This window comes from Cetorhinus maximus, chromosome 2, assembly GCF_964194155.1.
Source record: "Cetorhinus maximus chromosome 2, sCetMax3.hap1.1, whole genome shotgun sequence".
Classification (NCBI taxonomy): Eukaryota; Metazoa; Chordata; class Chondrichthyes; order Lamniformes; family Cetorhinidae; genus Cetorhinus; species Cetorhinus maximus.
In genome coordinates, this window is record NC_135880.1 from 175254339 (window position 1) to 175275841 (window position 21503).

The 21503-nt window shown below is 47.1% G+C and overlaps 1 protein-coding gene and 1 pseudogene across 6 annotated transcripts in view; both read left to right on the forward strand.

The window, feature by feature from the left end:
• Positions 1-11720: 11720 nt before the first annotated feature.
• LOC144691487 (solute carrier family 46 member 2 pseudogene) lies at positions 11721-12887 on the forward strand (annotated as a pseudogene).
• Positions 12888-16273: 3386 nt separating this feature from the next.
• LOC144699766 (solute carrier family 46 member 2-like) overlaps positions 16274-21503 on the forward strand; it is a 41701-nt gene continuing 36471 nt past the window's right edge. For 4 of the 6 annotated variants that reach the window (XM_078571014.1, XM_078570999.1, XM_078570990.1 and 1 more), the window contains exons 1-3: positions 16274-17577; positions 18678-18761; positions 20647-20803. In XM_078571014.1, coding sequence (XP_078427140.1) covers positions 16455-17577; positions 18678-18761; positions 20647-20803 — 1364 coding nt within the window. In that variant the 5' untranslated portion in view covers positions 16274-16454. The remainder of the gene's footprint in view (positions 17578-18677; positions 18762-20646; positions 20804-21503) is intronic. The other 2 variants (XM_078571021.1, XM_078571030.1) reach the window with 1 other exon arrangement.

The window sequence follows — 21503 nt, forward strand, 5'->3', positions numbered from 1 at the left end:
AACGCTTCAATGCTGAGCTTGCAAAGGCCGTCCTTGTCCCAGTCCAGGTAGAGGAGGGCATGTCAATCCAGTCTCAGGCATGCCCCAGCATGCTGTGCACAGGGCGTTGTTCTGTGCGCGATGTTACACGCTTGTTAGTGCAGGAGGTTTCCAGCATCATACTGGGCCACAGTTGGCACAGTCAGTCAGAGTGGGGGCATCTGCAGTCTTTAGATGGGGAAAAGGTATTGTGGTGGCAGTTGAGGGTGTGGGAAGGGGGGTATCTATGTCAGACTATTCAAGTGCCCTCCAAATAGGGAGGGGTGAGGTCCACATGGGGCACAGGCACCATGTTCCAGGGGTAACAAAGGAATATCCACCACAATCATGATGGGATCAAGGAATACAGGAGGAGGATCCCTCTTGGAGGGAGGGAAATCTGAACATTAAGCTCCTGCAGGATGATGGGAGGGATTTCCACACTCACATAGAGAGGGTCAAAGTTGGTCTGGTCGTGAGACCTCAGCACCACCATCGTTCAACCTGCAGCAATGGCACAGTACAATATTAAAATGAGGAGATACTCTGCTGGTGAGGGTCCTGAGCGCCAATTGGAGGGCAGGTGCACGCACTGGGGGGGGGGTGCCGGTAAAAGGGACACCCAACTGAACTGTGCATTCGCATATGAGGAGGGATGCACAGCTGAGACATGTTAGGAGCCTTTCAATGACAATGCAGGGAATCAGCAAAGTGAAGCTATGATGTACATTCACACAAAACTAATCCCGCAAAGTGGCACTAATCGATCTCCTTATATTAACCCCTTGTTCACAGCACGGAAATTCCCCAGAGCAGTAATGCACTCCAGGGCAATCAGGCGACTGGACAGGCTTCAGATGCATGTTACAGTCTGTGGCGCTGGCAGCTTCACAAAAGAGGGACCCCAGGGTCCCACTCAAATAATCTCAGTTCTTGACTAAACATTTTCCCTCATGTGTATTCCAAGTACTGTAGTATTAGTGTGCAGTTAATGAGGAATCCCACCGCCTGGGCTGGAAGCAACACATCCAAGTGCCTGGCCAAGGCAATCTCAAAGCAGTCAATCCTGTAAAGGCCGGGGTGGGGAGGGAAGGCTCACCTGGAAACGAACCCTGCACCAGCCTGGGTTTTTGGGGTGATTAGTTTCCGACACTGGAATAAAGCCCTTGAACCCATATCCGTTGGCAAGGCGTTCGACAGAAAGAGGACCTTTGCAGGCTGATGCTGACTCTTGTCTGTTTCTCATTGATGCTGCAGAGAGGAGACCATCAGGAAGGTGGAGGCTGGATTCATCGCTGCCTGCATAGTCGCACACAGGCAGGAGAGAAGGAGAAGATTGCGACGGAGGCGCCAGGCTCACCAAAGGGAGGAGCTAAACCCTCAAGACCAAGGGGCAGTGGGAGCCCCCTCCGGATGCAGAGGATGAGGCTTACAGACACGTCTTGCGTAGGTGCCTCACAAGACCGAGGGTCTATAGAACTCTGCAGATGAGCGAGACAGTGTCACCGATGCCTCTGCATGTCCAAGGATCTGGTGACTCACACTTGCCACGTGCTCCAGGAATTGGTGCCACGGAGACTGGGAGGGCATCCATTGCCACTGGCTGTGAAAGTAACCGCCGCACTGAACCTCTACGCGAGTGGCTCCTCCCAGGGCTCCACTGGGGGCCTCTGCGGGATCTTGCAAGCGTCCGCGCACAAATGAATACATGAGGTCGCAGGCACCCGTTTTGCCAAGGGCCACAATCGTGTCAACTTTGACAGAGATCAAGCAAGCCAGGACGCCAGAACACCGGGCTTTGCAGTGATTTCCGGTTCCCCACAGGTGCAGGGTGCCATTGACTGCACTTACGTGGTTATAAAAGCTCCCTGGCAACAGGCAATGCAATACATCAACAGGAAAGGAAGGCTTCCACTCGCTCATTGTATAGCTGGTCTGCGACCATAAAAAACTTAGCATGCAGGTTTGTGCCACGACGAAGTATCCACGACTCATATATCTTGAGTAGATTGCAAATCCTGGGCATCTTCGAGGGGCCACACAGGACCCAGGGCTGGCTCCTCAGTGACAAGGGGAGCTTGAGGAAGTGGCTGATGATGCCCATGCAGCGGCCACAGAATCCTGCAGAGAAGTTACAACGAGACACTACCCAGGCATTGGTGGAACAGATCTTGGGCATCTTAAAGATGGGATTCTGATGCCTGCTGGCGGAACACTCCAGTATAATCCCCAGAGGGTCTCAAGGATCACCGTGGCTTGCTGTGCGCTTCACAACTGGAGCAGGACTTGACAGCTGCTGACATGCAGAACTGCACATCTCCTCCAATGAAGAGGACATCGAAGGGGATGAGGGCGTTGAGTTGGAAGAAGTTGATGTTGCAGAGGAAGAAGCCATAGCATGGGCCAGATGAGGCAGGCATGCGTGTGAGGCCCTTATAGTCACCAGGTTCCACGAGGAGGATGACAAGTTGCAGTGAGTTTCCTCTTGGACAAGAGTCCTCCATCATGGGCCAACATGAACACCAGCATTGCTATTCGTCTCATTTCAACCATGCACTTCAATATGAGAGTGAATAGTTACACATCAAGCTCACATTGTCCTGATCCTTTGAAGGATGATGAAGCCTCAGGAGCATCTGTCCTTGCTGAGATGAGGGAGCCCCAGTATCAAACGTCAGAAGATGCTGCCTGTTCAGCGTTTCTCCAAAATCCCAGATGCAGCAGATAGGTGACACTTGGGCCAAGGCAGCCGAGGATGTTCTGCTGGTGTGCATGTCTTCAGAGATGACTCAATCCTCTGTGTCACCTGCTTCTCTATCACATTAACATCCGGCACTCTCAGTTAGGGATGCTGGCCTGCTTTTATCCTCACCTGACTACGCATGTAGGCCACCTGAGGATGATGACGTTCAAACTCTTGTGTGCCAGACATTAAAATGCCTCCTCTTTAAAACACACATTGTGCCCTCATAGCCAACCCTGGCCTTTGCAAACACCAAAATCCTCAGATACCATGAGGCCCTCAAGGTGCCAAGTTGTTGTTAATAAAGAGTAGACTTCAACTTCAGTACAACCCCACTCCTATCCCATTGCTCCCCTCGATATTGTCTAAAGCTACAATGTGCACTTCCAGAGCATGCTCAAAGGCTCCATTGACCACCAAAAATCACCATTTGCAATTAGCATCACTCCTGTCAGCGCGTGTTAAGGTGATGGGACATGAGCACTGCATCCCCACATTGTGACAAGAGCCTTGAGGCCACAATCTAGACAATTACAGGTTGAGAAACGCTGAAGGTTGTAGCTTCGAGCACCAGGGCAATGATGTGGCTGAGAGGGGCAGAGCTCCAGCATCTTGAGGTCACTTGTTGGTGAGCTTAGCAGATGTACACACGGAAAGTCGTAAACACAGTTGGCAGACAACAGCGCACACGAGCTCTGAGTGTGGGCTCATAGCATGAAAAACCTACCAGGGAGCACATAGAGTTGCAAAATATATGACCCTTCGCCATGTGTAAACACATCTCTCCTTGTACACTACACCTCCACCTTTCAAGAATGGAGACAAGATAGGAGCACACCTCTGCCTCAATCTTACACAGCCAAAAATAAACATGACATGACCCTGCAAAGCATGTGAATGACGTTCCTTCCACAAGCACACTTAACATTAAGATCGAGGGATCACGGATGTCGAGAATGATCTGAAAAGGGGGCAAACTCTGTGGTGATATGGAAACACACTCCATAGACGAGAGGCCCATGATTGCAATATCCACAATAAGTGAGGGAGGGGCCATGATATCACATATGATATGACAGCAACACACTTCATCCTAAAAAGGAGGCATACATGAGAGGAGATGTGAAATGGCTGCGATTCTATTTATATTTGTAAATATTATATACATGTTGTGAACACCCATGCCACCACTGTGCTCCTAAATTTTTAACTTTCCTAACCCTACCACTACATCTGGGTGCTTCCCCAGTACCCACAGTGGAGGTAATGCTACACTTTGTTGACTGTGATGACTTTGGCGGGCATCCTCCAAAGAGTCAAGACGTGGAGGTCCCAGGCCTGCTTTGGGTGTCCCTCCTCAGCCTGTGGAGCTGGGGGTGATGGGGATCACGGGAAGAGGTGATTAGGATAGGTTGGACACTCCTGGACCTGGGTGGATGGCCCCGGGGTGTCCATTTTCTGGTCCTCCTCCCTTTGGGTGCAGAGCCTCGTCATCTGACTCGTACTCAGCAGAATCCTGGCCTCCAGCAGTCCTCTGAGTGCCAGCAGCCTCAGATGCCCCTGCCTCCACCGGCCGTGGGCAAGATTGTGTGCTGTGCTCACCACACTGTGACCCCGAGCCTGCTCTAGAGCTAGGTCCCAACGAGTTCCATGTCCCTGCGCTGGTGGAGGGTATGGGTGAGCGCCGTGAAGGGTCTTCTGCTGGTTTGTCCTCAGGATTCTCATCCAAGGTGTCATCAAAGCTCGAGCTAAGGGCCTGGCTGGTTGATGCCATCAGGCGCTTGACTGAGGTTCCTATGAAAGAAATTAGTGCAAGGCAGGCGACTCTAAAACAGGACAATGCACTCAGTATGGTTTTCTGAGGTAAAAGCAAAATACTGTGGATGCTGGAAATCTGAAACAAAAACAAAAAATTGCTGGAAAAACTCAGCAGTCTGACAGCATCTGCGGAGAGAAAGACAGATGTATGACTCTTCTTCAGAACAGAAGAGAAGTAAAAATGTGGTGAAATATATACTGTTTAAGTGGGGGGGGTGGTGGGGTGGGACAGGTGAAGCTGGATAGAAGGCCAGTGAAAGGTGGAGGGAAAGGAGAGATTGCGAAAGATGTCATCAACAAAAGGTCAAAGGGGTGTTGATGGTGGTGATACTGGCTGAAGGAGGTGATAATGGTGACATTAAGAGTGGAAAGCAGGATGAGTAAGTGACAGATGGCCCTAGTGGGGATGGAGTGGGGGGAGGGGACGGTGTGGGAGAAAAGATAAAATAGGCTAAAATGTGGGGATAAAATAAGGAATGGAAATACATTTAAAAAATAATTTTAATAGAAATAGGTGGGAAAAAATATATGTAAAAATTTAAAAATAAATATTTGAAAAAAGGGGATCAAAAAGGGGTGAGGATGGAGGAGGGAGTTCATGATCTGAAGTTGTTGAGCTCAATGTTAAGTCCGGAAGGCTGTAAAGTGCCTAGTCGGAAGATGAGGTGCTGTTCCTCCAGTTTGCGTTGAGCTTCACTGGAACATTGCAGCAGGCCAAGGACGGACATGTGGGCACGAGAGCAGCGTGGTGTGTTGAAATGGCAAGCGACAGGGAGGTTTGGGTCATGCTTGAGAACAGACTGAAGGTGTTCTGCAAAGCGGTCACCCAGTCTGCGTTTGGTCTCGCCAATGTAGAGGAAACCGCATTGGGAGCAGCGAATGCAGTAGACTAAATTGAGGGAAGTGCAAGTGAAGTGCTGCTTCACTTGAAAGGAGTGTTTTTGAGGGTTGAGCTGGTGCAGGATCCTCATGGAGGTGTTCGCCGCCGACCTCACCAACACCGCAGGCACGGTCCACGTCCTCTCCAGCCAGCTCAATGACTCAGTTTTCAAACTGAGAGAGGACCTTGAGTTCCGGCACTCCACCCCTGGTCTGGGACCCCTCCCTGTGATCGTGCATGATCTTGTCCTGCATAAAGACGAGTGGAGAGAGTGTGAGCAGGGTGCATGACAGGGCAGGCGATAAGGATGATGATGGTGAGGGGAGCCATGGATGGGATGAGGACACGATCTCCAGAGGAGATGAGCCCAGATGGAGGTGTGAGGGTGTGTGTGAGAGTGAGTGGTGAAATCCCTTGAGCTGCCAGTGAGTGAGAGATGCCAGTAACTGAGATGCCAGTAAGTGAGATGCCAGTGATGTGTGATGGCCAGTGAGTGTGTGAGTTGAGAGCGATGAGATGGTTTACTGACCAAATGGTTTTTTTTAGGGAACGTTTTGTAAGACTGTTTTAACTGTGTAATTTTAATCTTGTGTGTTAAGTTCCTTTTTCTTCTTGTTAATAAATCTTTTATTTTTAAAACCCTAAAAGTCTTACTGGGTCTCTATGCTTCTGGGATCAGCAGTTATCTCCTCATTTTCAAAACACAAAAAAAAGTTATGATCAGTAAGATAAGTTTCCTCCTGGGATTTGGCTTGCTCAGTGAATAACATCAGCTGTGGTCATAACAGTGGGTGAATCAGAAACCGCCCGCCTGCAAACTGGTGTGTTTCCCACGTGTGCATAATTAACGCGGCAGGAAGCGAACAATACGGCGTGAAAACCCGCCATTGCGGCCAGCGACTAAAACGCTGCGATTCACACCCGCCACCGCACTTGGCGCACCGAGGGGAATATCCTGCCCTCCTTGCCTCACACAATTGCTCCAGAGGCTTGTGCACAAAAATCGAGGCACGGGTGAGACCGTTCATCCTCTTCCTGCACTGGGTGTCTGACCTGTTCAGTGTAGCGTTGGCGCTGACCGCCCGCTGCCACCATCTCCTAAGCCAGAGTGGTGAGGTTGGTGGACCTCCTCCAGGCATCACAGTTGTAGAGGGCATCGTGGTAGGCCTTCACGGCGTCCGGCAGGTGTTCCGGTGAGGTGTCACTAAACCTGCGGACTGCCGTCTTCTTGGCTATTGTCAGTGGAGCAGTCCTGGGCTGCACGCATTGAGAACGCTGTGTGCAACTACAATTGAAATATGGCACCCGGAGTGAGGAAGTGGTGAGCTCACGGTGGGGTGGGTCTGGATGTTTCTTTTAGTATTTTTGGGATTTTTAAAAATATTTTTGAGATTATGGTGGCTGTGAGTGATTGTGTGTGATTAAACTGGGGGAAGGTTAGTAAAGACAGCTTGCCTGTGGGAGCAGAGAGATAAAAAGTAAAGATTGTAGATACATGCATTTGTAATGAAAGGCTACGGTGAAATTGAATGTACAAGTAAATAGGTTGGGTTTGAAATTTGCATTGTAAGATAAGTAGGAACTTGACTTTTCAGCCGTTAGGTTTCAAAGGGAGTTTAGAAGTGACAAGAGACTTTTACAACTTACGAAGGTAAACATAGGTAAAGGAGAGAAGGTTATTAAATTTTATTTTACCCAAAAGTGAAGGCAATAGGAAAGCATAAAAGATTTTTACAGTTTGGAAAAATTGAGTTCAAAGAGGTGCTTAGAACAATGGAGTCTAAGATCAAAGGGGAAAAGGATATTTCAGGAAAGATGTTTAGTTGAGTTGTGTTGACTGTGTGGGAGAGATGTCCTGAGACCAGCTCTGTGCTGAGAAAAATTGTGAATTTGAAGCAGCCGCCCAGCTTCAAGCCAGAAAAGTCTTTGGGCGGAATCGTCCCAGATTTGCACTAAGTGTGGTAGCGGGCCGGCCGCGATGGCGGCTTTTCACGCCGTATCATCCCAAGCCCACCGCGTTAGTTGTGTATTCTCGGGAAACACACCGTTTCCATGGCTGGTGGGCTCTCATTCACCCACCACGCCATCACCTCACCTTTTCGTCACGCTAGGTGCCATATTTAAAATCCAGCCACGCGCACACATCTCAGTGCTTCCAGCCCACGACTACTGCAGGGAACTACTACTGCATTCCACAAAGGGCAAAAAGACTGCAGCCCACATTTGGACACCGTGGAGGCCCGCCTTGATGTCCTCTACCCCCACTCTGGCCGTAGGATGGGCAGCGCATCACCAATTCAGAATGGCAGGCGGTGACAGCAGCGGTCAGCGCCAATGCCCTGCAAAAGAGGACCACTACCCAGTGCCGAAAAAGGATGAATGGTCTCATCCGTTCAGCCAGGGTAACTCACTCTGCTCATCACTTTCAACTTACACACTCACAAGCCCATCACACATCCACAGGGACCTCACACCTCAAGGGACAGCACCACTAACTCTCACACACACCCTCACATCTCCATCAGGCTCATACCCTCTTGAGCTCACATCCTCATTCCTATCACCACACAAACATTCCACGCAGTGCCATGTGTCCTGCTCACACTCTCTCCAGGTTCTCATGCAGGAGAAGCTGGCTCACAACAGCAGGGAGAGGTCCCAGACCGGGCATGCAGTGGCCCACATTAGGTTCCTCACTCACTTTAAGGAGTGTGCTATCATGCTGCCAGGTGAGGGCGTAGACCCTGCCTGCAGCAATGGTGAGGTTGGCGGCGAGCACCCACCTTGAGCATCCTGTACCACCTCATCTTCCTCTCAACGCAACTGTGAGTGCTCTCTCCTGCTTTTGACTCTGCTGCCATGCACTAATTATCTCTACGTTGATTCACAGGGAGCTCTGCCTAGGGACCAACCACCCTCACTGTCCCTCCTATCGCTGCCGTCAAACCCTCACCCTCCCACCCTACTGCTTCACCTTGCCCTCGGTCATTCTCACCCTTCCTCCGTACCACACCCAGACTCAGTTCACTCCCCGTGAAGCAGACATGGACCTATCCGACCCTTCCCATGCACATTCAACTGCACATCCCCCCCACCCCTCCGTACCCCTTCCTCCCTTCTCTCCCCTTCCCCACCCCGGACTCCTCTCCCTCCCAGTCCTCCCACCACAACCCCCCAGACTCCCCACCCCGCCCCCACACACACACACCCCCCCCCCAACCCCAGCTTAGTCCCTCCCCCTTCCTGGCTCCTTCCTCCAGCCTTATCTCTTCCCCTAGCCTTACTGCTACCCCCTTCCTGACTCCTACCTCCACTCTTACTTCTTCCTGCACCCTTACTCCCTCCCCTCTCCGCACCCCTTCCTCACCACGGACACCTTCCCTCTCCGCACCCATTCCTTCCCCCAGACACCCTCCCCTCTCCACACCCCTTCCTCCCCCTGTACACCCTCCCCTCTCCACACTCCTTCCCCTCTCCGCACTCCTTCCCCTCTCCACGCTCCTTCCCTTACACCTTCCAGCCCTCTTACTTTCCCAGTAGCCATCTTCTCTCCCATTAACTCTTCTCCCTCTCCCTTCCCAACCTCCCCCAGACACCTTCATTCCCCCCTCCCAAACTCACCGCCGCCAAAGCCTTCATTCCGCCCTCCCCCGTAACCTCACCCCTCCAACACCTCTTCCTCTCCCAGCTGATCCTAGACCTTCCTCTCCCACCCCTCAACCATCAGCCATTGTGAACATCAACGGTGACTTTCCAACTTCCGTGCGCTGCTTCACAGCAGAGCCATGTCCATTAGAATCAACCCAGCGTGCCATGGACATTCCTCCAGTGTGCCATTGGTGTCGGGCTCCAGCACCTTCTTCTCCTCGGATGCCCGTGATGTGAGCAAGGCCCTGGCGGGTAAGTCCTGACTTCTGCACATCACGCTTGTCAAGACATGTTCTACACCGGCATGTTTTCCTGCCAACGTGGGCGGACAATCCAGCAGGTGGGATGGGGGGGGGTGAACAATTCTGGTGGGCAGGCCCAATAATGATAGGCTGATGTATTACAATGAGGTTCCCGACATCCGATAGCGGAGAACACTGCCCGCCATCGGCAGGCTGAGCGGACAATCGCAAACTGGTTTCACGCCATTGTGAAAAACTCACGCCATATTGTCCACTCATGCCACCGAACACACCTGACACCGACGGAAAATCCCAGCCTTTGTTTCCAGAAAGCAGTCTGTTTCTGAACTTCCTTCGTTTTTCTACAACAGAGTCGAAGGGAGTGAGAAATTGTGTGATATACTTTATTAAAGTAGCAGCAGCTTTTGCCTTGGGTAATATTACTGGATTTTTATGGTTAAAATTTATAAGGGAGCTGTTGCCAAGTAGGTTACTTGTATATTCTGACCAAGTGGGTGTTTTTGGGGAATGTTTTGTAAGACTGTTTCAACTGTTTAATTTTACTCTTGTGTGTTTAAGTTTTTTCTCTTCTTGTTAATAAAGCTTTTAATTTTAAAATCCTAAAAGTCTTACTGGGATTCTATGCTTCTGGGATCAGTAGTTTTCCCTTCATTTACAAAATGCAAAAAAAAAGTTATGATCAATAAGACAAGTTTCCCTCTGCGATTTGACTTGCTCAGCGAATAACATCAGCTGCTTTTGTAACAGCGGGCAAATCAGAGGCCACCTGCCTGCAATCCGTTATGTTTCCTGGGCATGCATAATTAATGCGGCAGGAAGCAGACAATATGGCGCAAAAACCCGCCATTGCAGCCGGCGAATAAAATGCCAATTTTCACGTCTGCCACTGCACTTAGTGCACTGAGGAGAATATCCCGCCCTTATTGTGTCACATAACAGCTCCAGAGACTTAAGCACAAAAGTTGAGGATGTCACTTGAGTGTAATACTGAGGGAATGCTGCACTGTCGGATTCGGTCATCCACATAACACATTAAACTGAGGCCCATCTTCAAGGGTCCTATGGCACTATTTCGAAGAAGAGCAGGAGACGTTTCACCAAAGTTCTACCCAGCATTTATCCTTCAGTCAGCTTCACTAAATATCGAATTATCTGGTCTTTCTCACATTGCTGATTGTGGGGGCTTGCTGTGCATGAATTGGCTGCTACATTTCCTACCTTACAACAGTGACAACACTTCAAAAATATGTCATTGGCTGTAAAGTGCCTTGGGATGTCCCGAGGTCATCAAAGATGCTATATTAATGCAAGTCTTTTCTTTCTTGCCTTGTCTGCAAGACATGGATTTTTGGGTGTGTTGGCTGAAAGGCTAAACAATCATGCTGAATGTGGTTATTTGGGCTTTCATCGTCTCTGCCAGCAGTGCCATATTGGCTGTACAAGTTGTGTAGGGTGTGGAAAATGGACTATGGCGTCTCACTGCTGATCACTACCTAGCAATCCCTGTCGGAAATGGTGGAGGTCAGCTGAGCTTGGCTGTCCTTCGCTGTTGCCCTGAAGTTTGGAATATGTGGGCATGCATGTGGCTTGTCCATGAATAATGGGCATCTGGTTAGGTACTGAAAAGGATTTGCTGGCCCATATGGAAACAGACCTCCAGGACAGGAGAGAGGAGACCCAGTAATAAAAATTAAATAAGGAGCAGTTTTAGAATCTGAACACGTCTGAGCGTCATCATGGGGTGAGTATCATTGTGACCCTGAAACTATCCTTTGAAATACTAAGAATACGAACGCATTGCAAAATCATGGTTGTTATTTTTTCAAAGTCTTCAAACATGGTACAAGAAACAGGTAAGGTTTTGTCTCACAATAAACATTTCTGGCCTGATTAAACTATCTAGACAGGTGTAGCTTTTGCAGATGCCACAAGAACCACCATCCCCAGCTTCCTTTGACAATCCACTCTGGGGGCATCATTTTCATTGCACCCCCTCATCTCCAGACGCCTGAACGAGGATATCAGGAGATGCAGCCCCTGGCTACTTTATCATTAATCTGGAAACTGGATTGATGAGCCCTGCATTTAGTAACTGCAGCAGGCAAACATTTTCAGATTCAAAGAGCTGATCTGACATGGGCAAACCAACCAAGTGAGGCAAGTGATTCAGTCAGGAAGGGGGAGGTGCTGTGCTTCCGTGTTCAAGTTAGACATTAAGACAACTCTTTCGAACTGTTCCATAGTTAACGACAAACCTCCTGACTTCCTCAGGCCAGTGAAAAGGGTCATTCTGGTTTTCCCTGGCTGCTGTTTTTCTACAAAAGGAAATAGCCGGAGACGATATAAGAGAATGGAGATGTGTCGAAAGCTGCTCTCTTTCGTCGAGATCATTGTAGGTTTGCACCAGATCGCCGGTGCTTTCTATGACACGGCTCTTTTGATGCTGGTCCAGGAACACTCCAGTTCCATCTCCACTAACCCCACAACACCTGGAAGCCAGGATCAGCAGCAAGAAGCCATCTCTCGGTTCTACATGATCTACAACCTCCTGCTGAGGATTACCCCTCTGGTCTTCACCTTCTTCCTGGCCAAACTCGGAGATCAAAAATCCAGGAAGGTCACCATTTGTGTCCCCCTTCTGGGGTACCTGGTGTCCAGGTCCCTGTTGGTCTTTGTGATCCTGCTTGATCTGCCCTTGGAGGTGATGTTTGCTACTGCTCTGCTGAACGGTCTGAGTGGGGGTTTCATTGCTTTCTGGTCTGGGATCATGGCTTTGGCCTCAGACACCTCCTCACAGGAGAAGAGATCTATCAGGCTTAACAGAGTTGAGCTGACCTATGGAGTCGCAGGGCTGGTTGGAAGTGTCACATCCGGCCACCTTTTTGTCCATTTCAGAATCTCACATGACCAGGGGGCTGGGCTGATGGTCTGTAGCTGTATTTTTTATGTTTTAAGCTTACTTTATAACACACTGGGACTAAAATCATCACCCAAACAACCACAAACTCGTTCTCGTGGATATGGCAGCCTGTTAGATCAAGGGCAACAGGAAAGTGACGACCGAGCTACCGATGAGGCTGGGCCAGGAAATATAACTTGGAATGAAACTCAAAGTGAAAGATCAAGGTTACTGGACAACCAGAACAATCCAAGGTTTCAAGATAATTCTAGTGGCAGCAGGTCGGTGGATAAAATCACAATTGCACTGCTCTTCACAGCTGGGGTTTTGTATCACTTGGGACTGAGTAGTGCACTGGATGTGTTGCCCATATTTGTACTAAAGGACGCACTGAATTGGAACGCTGTCTAGGTTGGTTATGGCAATGCAACAGGTTCCGCTCTCTTCCTCACCAGCTTCCTAGGAGTTGTAGTTTTTTCCAGATGGTTGAAGGATACTTCCTTGATTGTGATGGGAATGGTGTCATTTTCCATTGGGATGCTAATCATGGCCTTCATGAAGTGAACATTCCTATATTTTATTGGTAAGTAATTTTATTGTCAGTGTTCTCTGGACTGAGCCAATTAGGGTCCAAGTATTCTCATCTATTGTATAATATTTAGCGGTGAGGGAGGCAGTTTGTAGCCTTTGCTGTTAACCACAGGGAGAAAAGTGAGGAAACTGAACCACAAAATTAGCTCAAACCTGATTCGTTGCACAGTTTCTCTTAATCTAAGGAATCCAATTGCAATCTCCTGCTCATTCCCTACATTTTTAATATTCCTCTTTTTCCACATACCTCGTTTCCATAGACAGGATTTATAGAATGCAGCTTCAAAATTGCTTTTGACACAAAATTCCACATTAATCATCCTCTGTATGAAGACATTTTTGTAACTTTACCTTTACTTTTGGAATTTTCTTCAGTTTGTAGCATCTCCTTGTCATCTCGCCAGCCAGGAAAAACAACCTGGAACTATTTCTCATGAATTGTCATAATGTGGGTGACCTCTATTACATCATCCTTGACCTTCTTAATGCTATTGAGGAAAGCCTCAATTTCTTGTCTCTCATAGCTGTAACACGTGACCTCTGGTAACATCATATTAAATCTACATGTAGCTTCCTCATTTCTTTTATATTCTTCCAATTAGTGGCAAATTCAGGTCTGGTACAAGTTCAACATCCTGTCCTTGCCGTTGTATTCTACCTTTAGATACATATCTAAAGATTCTGTTTGCCTTTTTAATTACCTACTTGCATTGCTGTCTTTAGATGACCTGTATATCTGCAAACAAAAGTTCACTGCTCCATTTAAAATCTTGTCATTTAAGATATATCTCCTTTCCCTATGTCTTGCTTCTAAACTATATTGTGTCACATTTTAATAGAGACTGAATTTTATGTGCTATTTACCCGCGCGTCTTTGTTTAAGGCATTCTGTATGTTATCTGATACTTTGTTGTCCGTGTGCTGTTGTACAGATGAAAGCATTCATATAACAGTTTGAAAATAATATATACTGGGCAAGTGGGCTCTGCCAGATGCTTCCTCCACCCATCTCAATGTACCCACATACCAACAACCAGATGGCACCATGGACGCTCGAGTCCAGTGCCCTGGAAGCTAAACTTACCATCCTTAAGGCCAATCACTCTGGCCTTGCTGCCCCAGCCTTCCCCTGAGGGCATGGTGCCTCAACCCAGCACTGCAGAATGCAGCCGAGACCTCAGCCTTATACACCTGACAAGGACCCGACAATGTCCTGTGGCCCCTGTGCACTTGGCGCAATATTCAAAAGGGCCCATCAAATACCATTCAATTCCAACTTCAATTCCCTAGCCATCTCTTAATTGCTGTTTTGCCAATACTCAATTCAGCACCATTCACGACTCCACAGATACTCAAGCAGCCTATGTCCAAATGCAGCAAGACCTGGACAAAATTCAGGCTTCGGCTGATAAGTGGCAATAACATTTGTACCACACAAGTGCCAGACAATGACCATCTCCAAAAAGAGAGAATCCAACCATCGCCCCTTAGCATTCAATGGCATCGAGGGAAATAAATTGCAAGACTACAGGGATAGAATGGGATAATGGGACTGACTAGGCTCTCTTTACAGAGAGCCGGCATGGATCTGATGGGCCAAATGGCCTCCTTTCATTGTATAATGAGTCTACTACCATCGCTGAATCCCCAACTATAACATCCTGGGGGTTATCATTGACCAGAAGTTGAACTGGACCAGCGTATAAATACTGTGGTTACAAGAGCAGAGGCTGGGAATTCTGCAGACGGTAACTCACCTCCTGTTTCCCCAAAGCCTGTCTATCTTCAAGCCACAAGTCACTCTCCTCTTGGCTGGGTGAGTGCAGCTCCACCAACACTCAAGCAGCTTGGCACCATGCAGGAAAAAGCAGGCCACTTGATCACATCAACCAACTTAAACATTCCCTCCTGCCACTACCAACACGCAGCAGTGTGTACCATATGCAAGATGCACTGCAGAAACTCACCAAGGCTCCTTCGACAGCACCTTCCAAAATCGCAGCCTCTACCACCTAAAAGGACAAAGGCAGCAGATGCATGGGAACGCTACCACCTGCAAGTTCCCCTGTAAGCCACTCACCAACCTGACTTGGAAATATATCACCGTTTCTTCACTGTTACTGGGTCAAAATCCTTCAACTCCCTCCTTAACAGCACTGTGGGTGTACTTACACCAATGGACTGCAGTGGTTCAAGAAGGCAGCTCACCACCACCTTCTCAAGGGCACCTAGTGATGGCCAACAAATGCTGGCCCAGCCAGCGAAGCCCACATCCCATGAATGAATCATTTTCAAAAAATCAATAATGTCTGTATAGACACTGGGGAGTGAGGTATCATTGATGGAAAATATCCACAGGTTAAAATGCGCATTAACTCACTGACAGGGAAATTTCAATTTGATGCTCATTGAAGGAGCTGAGATCACACAAGGATAAAACATGGCTCAGATAATGAAAAGACAAAGTGCTGGAAATACTCAGCAGGTCTGGTAGCATCTGTGAAGAGAGGAACAAAGTTAACCTTTCAAGTCAACATCACTAAAAAGCAGGTGGTCTGGTCATTCTCAGATTGCTGATTGTGGGAGCTTGCTGTGTGTAAATTGGCTGCCACATTTCCTACATCACAACAGCGACTACACTTCAAAAGTAGGTCATAGGCTGTAAGTGCCTCGTTATGTCCCGAGATCATGAAAGGCGCTATATAAACGCAAGTCTTTTCCTTCTCGCTTAGTATTACAGTCACGGATTTTTCGGGTGTGTTGGCTGCAAGGTTGGGTGGTCGTGCCGACTGTGGTTATTTCGCTATTCATTGTCTCTACCAGAACTGTTGTAGAGGCTGTACAAGTAGTGATCAGCTTGTAGAAAATGGCTCAAGGTGTCTCATCCCTGATCACTATCAAGTAATCCCTATTGGAAATGCACATCATGGAGGTCAGGTGAACTGGGCTGTCTTTCGTTGTTGCTCATGTGGACACTCGTGTTCATGCCTTGGCAATGAAGAATGGCCTTCCCGTTAGCTCCTTAGTTAGTGGTCCGTGGAAATGTAACTTTAGGACAGGGGAGAGGAGACAAATAGTAAAACTTAAAGAAGCAGCAATATCAGCACCTGAACACACCTGAGTGTCATCGTGGTGCCATTGTGAAATTATCCAGTGGAACACTAAGAGTATGAACGCATTGCAACATCGCTAAAAACTCTCCAAATAAGGCGTAACCAACAGGTTAAAGTTTGCCTCACAATAAATATTGCCAGGCCTGATTGAAGTGTCCACCCAGATGCCGATTTTGCTGACAACACAAGAACCATCATGCCCAGCTTTCATTTCCTTTGACAATGCATTGCTGGGGCAGTTTGCAGCCTAAAAGAGTTGATCCAACCCAGCGAAAAAAAAAACCAAGAAAGCGAGACAAGTGACTCATTCAGGAAAGGGGAAGTGCGGTTCTTCCGTGTTCAACTTGGGCATAAGGCAACTCTTTCAAACTGTTCCGTAGTTACTCAGAAGCCTCCTGACATTCCTCAGGCCAGAGAAAGGGGTCATTCTGGGTGATTTTTCTACACAATGTAAGTAGGCAGGAACGTGCAAAGAAAGAGAATGGAGATGTGTCGAAAGCTGTTCTCTTTCGCCGAGATCGTTGTAGGTTTGCACCAGATCGCCGGTGCTTTCTATGACACGGCTCTGTTGATGCTGGTCCAGGAACGCTCCAGTTCCAATTCCACAACACCTGGAAGCCAGGATCAGCAGCAAGAAGCCATCTCTCGGTTCTACATGATCTACAACCTCCTGCTGAGGATTACCCCTCTGGTCTTCACCTTCTTCCTGGCCAAACTCGGAGATCAAAAATCCAGGAAGATCACCATTTGTGTCCCCCTTCTGGGGTACCTGGTGTCCAGGTCCCTGTTGGTCTTTGTGATCCTGCTTGATCTGCCCTTGGAGGTGATGTTTGCTACTGCTCTGCTGAACGGTCTGAGTGGGGGTTTCACTGCTTTCTGGTCTGGGATCATGGCTTTGGCCTCAGACACCTCCTCACAGGAGAAGAGATCTATCAGGCTTAACAGAGTTGAGCTGACCTATGGAGTCGCAGGGCTGGTTGGAAGTGTCATATCCGGCCACCTTTTTGTCCATTTCAGAATCTCACATGACCAGGGGGCTGGGCTGATGGTCTGTAGCTGTATTTTTTATGCTTTAAGCTTACTTTGTAGTGTCCTGGGGCTAAAATCAACACCCGAACAACCACAAACTCGTTCTCGTGGATATGGCAGCCTGTTAGATCAAGGGCAGCAGGAAAGGGACAATCGAGCTACTGATGAGGCTGGGCCAGGAAATATAACTTGGAATGAAACTCAAAGTGAAAGGTCAAGATTACTGAATAACCAGAACATTCCAAGGTCTCAAGATAATCCTAGAGGCAGCAGGTCGGTGGATAAAATCACAATTGCACTGCTCTTCACAGCTGGGGTTTTGTATGAGTTTGGGGTGAGTGGTGGAGTGGATGTGGTGCCCATATTTGTATTAAAGGACCCACTGAATTGGAACGCTGTCTGGGTCGGTTATGGCAATGCAACAGGTTACGCTCTCTTCCTCACCAGCTTCCTAGGAGTTGTAGTTTTTTCCAGATGGTTGAAGGATACTTCCTTGATTGTGATGGGAATGGTGTCATTTTCCATTGGGATGCTAATCATGGCCTTCGTGAAGTGGACATTCCTATATTTTATTGGTAAGTAATTTTATTGGCAGCTTTTAAGGACTTTTCTGGACTAAACCACTGAGGGTGCTAGTCATCCATTGTGGAATATATGGCAGCGCAATTTGTAGCTTTTGCTGTTAACTATAGAGAGGAAAATGAGGAAGCTCTCAAAGAATCAATGGGCGTTACTACCCAGTGTATTTCTTAATCTAAGTAGCCAATCTCCTGCTCATGCCCTACATCTTTTAATATTCCTTGCTTTCAAGCATCTAATTTCCATAGACAGGGTTTAATAAGCACAGCTTCAAAAATAGGTTTTGGCACAAAATTCCCTGATCATCCTCTGCACAAAGGCATTTTCGTTACTTTACCTTTACTTTTGGAATTTTCTTCACTTTATACCATCTCCTTGTCATCTCATCACCGGTAAAAACAACCTGGAACTATTTTCCATAAATCTTCATAATGTGGGTGACCTCTATTACATCATCCTCGACCTTCTCAGTGCTATTGAGAAAAGTCTCAATTTCTTGTGTCCCTCCTCACAACTATAACACATAACCTCTGGTAACATCATATTAAATCTACTTGCAGCCTCCTCATTTTTATATTCTTCCAATTGGTGGCAAATTCAGGTCTGATACAAGTTTGTCATATTCTACCTGTCAATACAAAACTAAAGATTCTGTTTGCCTAGTTAATGACCTTACCTATTTGCATTGCCACCTTTAGATAACCTGTATACCTGCAAACCAAAATCCACTACTGCATTTAAAATCTTGCTATTTAAGGCATGTCTCCTCTCCCTATTCTTGCTTCCAAAATCTATTGTAACACTTTATGTATTGTGTCTACATATGCATGTTGAAGGCACCCAACAAATGTAAGTAGTTCTTGTCTGATGCTGTGCTGCCTGTGTACTGTTGTAGAGCTGAAAGCATTCGTATAACAGTTTGAAAACAATGTAAAAAGTGATTGGAGTTCTGCGATAGAGAGGTTAAGTTATGTAATTATTGATAAGAACTGTCAACAGCAGATGCCTAGTCCGTAATGAACACCCACAATCAGATTAGCACTTATTGAAATGATTAACCACCTTCCTCCTCAGCCTGCTCTCTTTTATCTTGCAGCCCGAGTTGTGATGATGTTTGCCCTTATTCCGCTAGCTACAATACGATCTGTGATTTCTAAGCAGATAAAGGACACTTCATATGGTTAGTATCTCAGATCCTGCTCATCTTTGCCATTTTACAAAATATCAGCTTGTGCCATGCATACTTTTCATTTCCATTAATAAAAATAAAATAAACACTTTTGGCAAGTTAATTTATTGATGTGATGTGATGCTGCTTTGTCTTCATTATACAGGTTCCTCTAACCCATGCAGTATCCCTGAACTGAATCTGGGAAACAGTCTTTTCCCAAGTCTCCGCCAGTGCCACAGCAAAGGGCCCGAAACATCTGTACCTCTTCCTTTCCCAAATATAGTTGCTGGCTCACTTGTAGCCAGACATGAGTCCATTTCTTGCCCACCATTCTGGGGGCTTAGTCAGCCAGTAAGCACTCAAAACTATGACTGGATCACCAATAGGGGCTCAGGGGCTTTTAGCCTAAACCACCCCCCTGGCCAGAACATGATGTGATTGGGTCAAATAATTGGAAGTGAATTCAAGCAGAGTTGGACCTAACCCATTACCCTCCAGGTTAATATTTTGGTTTGGGGATTTGAATTAACTCTGTAGTATCTTTGTGTTACCATCTTCCCATGGAAACTTGTGGAAATAGCCATGACACATACTCTGCTAGCTACAAATGGATGAAGCACGGCATGTGAATCCTGCAATTCCACTTATACGAACATATGTACACATGAACATATCAATTAGGTGCAGAAGTAGGCCATTCGGCCCCTAGAAGCTGTTCCACCATTAAATAAGGTCATGGCTGATCTGTTTGTGTCTCGAGTTCCACATTCCCACCTACCCCCGATAACCTTTGCTTCCCTTGCCTAACAAGAATGTACCTGCCTCTGCCTTAAAAATATTCAGTGACCCCACCTCCACTACCTTCTGAGGCAGAGAGTTCCAAAGTCACACAACCCTCTGGGAGAAAAAATTTCTGCCCATCTCTGTCCTCTTTGGGTAACCCCTAATTTTAAAACAGTGCTACCTACCACAAGAGGAAACATCCTTTTCACGTCCACCTTGTCAAGACCATTCAGGATCTTACATACTTCAATCAAGTCATCCCTCACTCTTCTAAACTCCAGCCCAAGCCCAGCCTGTCCAACCTTTCCTCATAAGACGACTCGCTCATTCCAGGTATCAAAACCTCCCCTGAACTGCGTCCAACGCATTTACATCCTTCCTTAAATAAGGAGACCAAAACTGCACACAGTATTCGAGATGCAGTCTCACCAATGCCCTGTATAACTGAAGCATAAACATCCTTATTTTTATGTTCAATCCCTCCCGTAATAAAGGATAGCATTCTATTAACCTTCTTGCTTACATGCTGTACCTGACTTTTTGTGACTCATGCGTGAGAACACCTAGATCCCTCTGCACCTCAGAATTCTGCAGTCGTTCCCCATTGAAGTAATACTCTGCTGTTTTATTCTTCCTGCCAAAGTAAAGGATACACTTTCCCTGGAGGGAATTCAGTGAAGGTTCAACTAGATTGATTCCTGGATTGAGAAAGATGTCCTATGTTAGGAGATTGATTAGAATGGACTTATACTCTCTAGCATTGAGAAGAATGAGAGGTGATCTCACTAAAACATTCTGAGGGGCTTGACAGCGTTGCTGCTGGGAGGATGTTTCCCCTGGCTGGGGAGCCTAGAACCAGGGGTCACAGAAGACTTGTAACTTTTTGAACTTCTCTATCCCAGGGAGCAGTGGATGCTCAGTGGTAGAGTAGGTTCAAGACAGAGAATGTAGCATTTGGGTATGAAAGGCATTAAGGCAGCTGGGAATTGTGTGGGAAAGTGGAGTTGAGATAGATCATCCACCATGATCTTATCAATTGGTGAAGCAAGTGTAAGGGACTGTGTGGTCTACCCCTGTTCCTATATCTTACATTCTTTATTCTTGTTTAAAGGGAAACCATTTGCCATACTTCAGATTTTACTAACACTGACTGGAGTCATTACTTCAATCGTCTTCCTTAATATTTACAACTCGACGAAAGACCTGTACCCTTCCGTCTGCTTCAGTCTGTCATCTGTCATCAGTTGCCTGGGTATCATTCCCATAACGTAAGCAAAATAACATCATGAATATAAGTGAATGAGAATGCTAAAGGTACAATTTAAGAGAATTGCCAAAAGAAGGGTAGGGAAGATGTGATTTTGTTTTACTGTTTACACAGCAGATTGTTGTGATCTGGAATGCAACGTCTGAAAGAGTGACAGGAGCAGATTCAATAGTAGCTTTCAAAAAGAAATTGTTTAAATACTTGAAAGGAAGGATTTAGAAGGCTATACAGAAAGGTCAAGAGGAAGGCGAATTAATTGGAAAGCACTTTCAAAAGAGCTGGTACATGGGCAATGGGCCGAATGGCCTCCTTCTGCACTGTATGTTTCAGTGATAAATTCACCAATCACATTCATCAGGGAACTATATTTCAAGGCAGCACAGGTTGCAGAAACAAGACAAGTTGCAGGAGCCACTATTTCCTGAATAGGGTTCCACACCATGTGGGGGACTGATGAATATGCACTAATTTCAGAAGAGAAAGTGCAGAAGGGCATGCCAGCAGCAGCACCAGGCATACCTAAAAATAAGGTGTCAACCTGTGAAGTTACAACCTGGGACTACTTGTATGCCAAACAGCAGAAGAGACGTACGGGAACACCAACGTCTACAAGTGTCCCTCCAAGTCACACCCCATCCTGACTTGTAACTATATCACCATTCCTTCACCGCTGCGGGATCGAAATCCCAGCAGCACTGTGG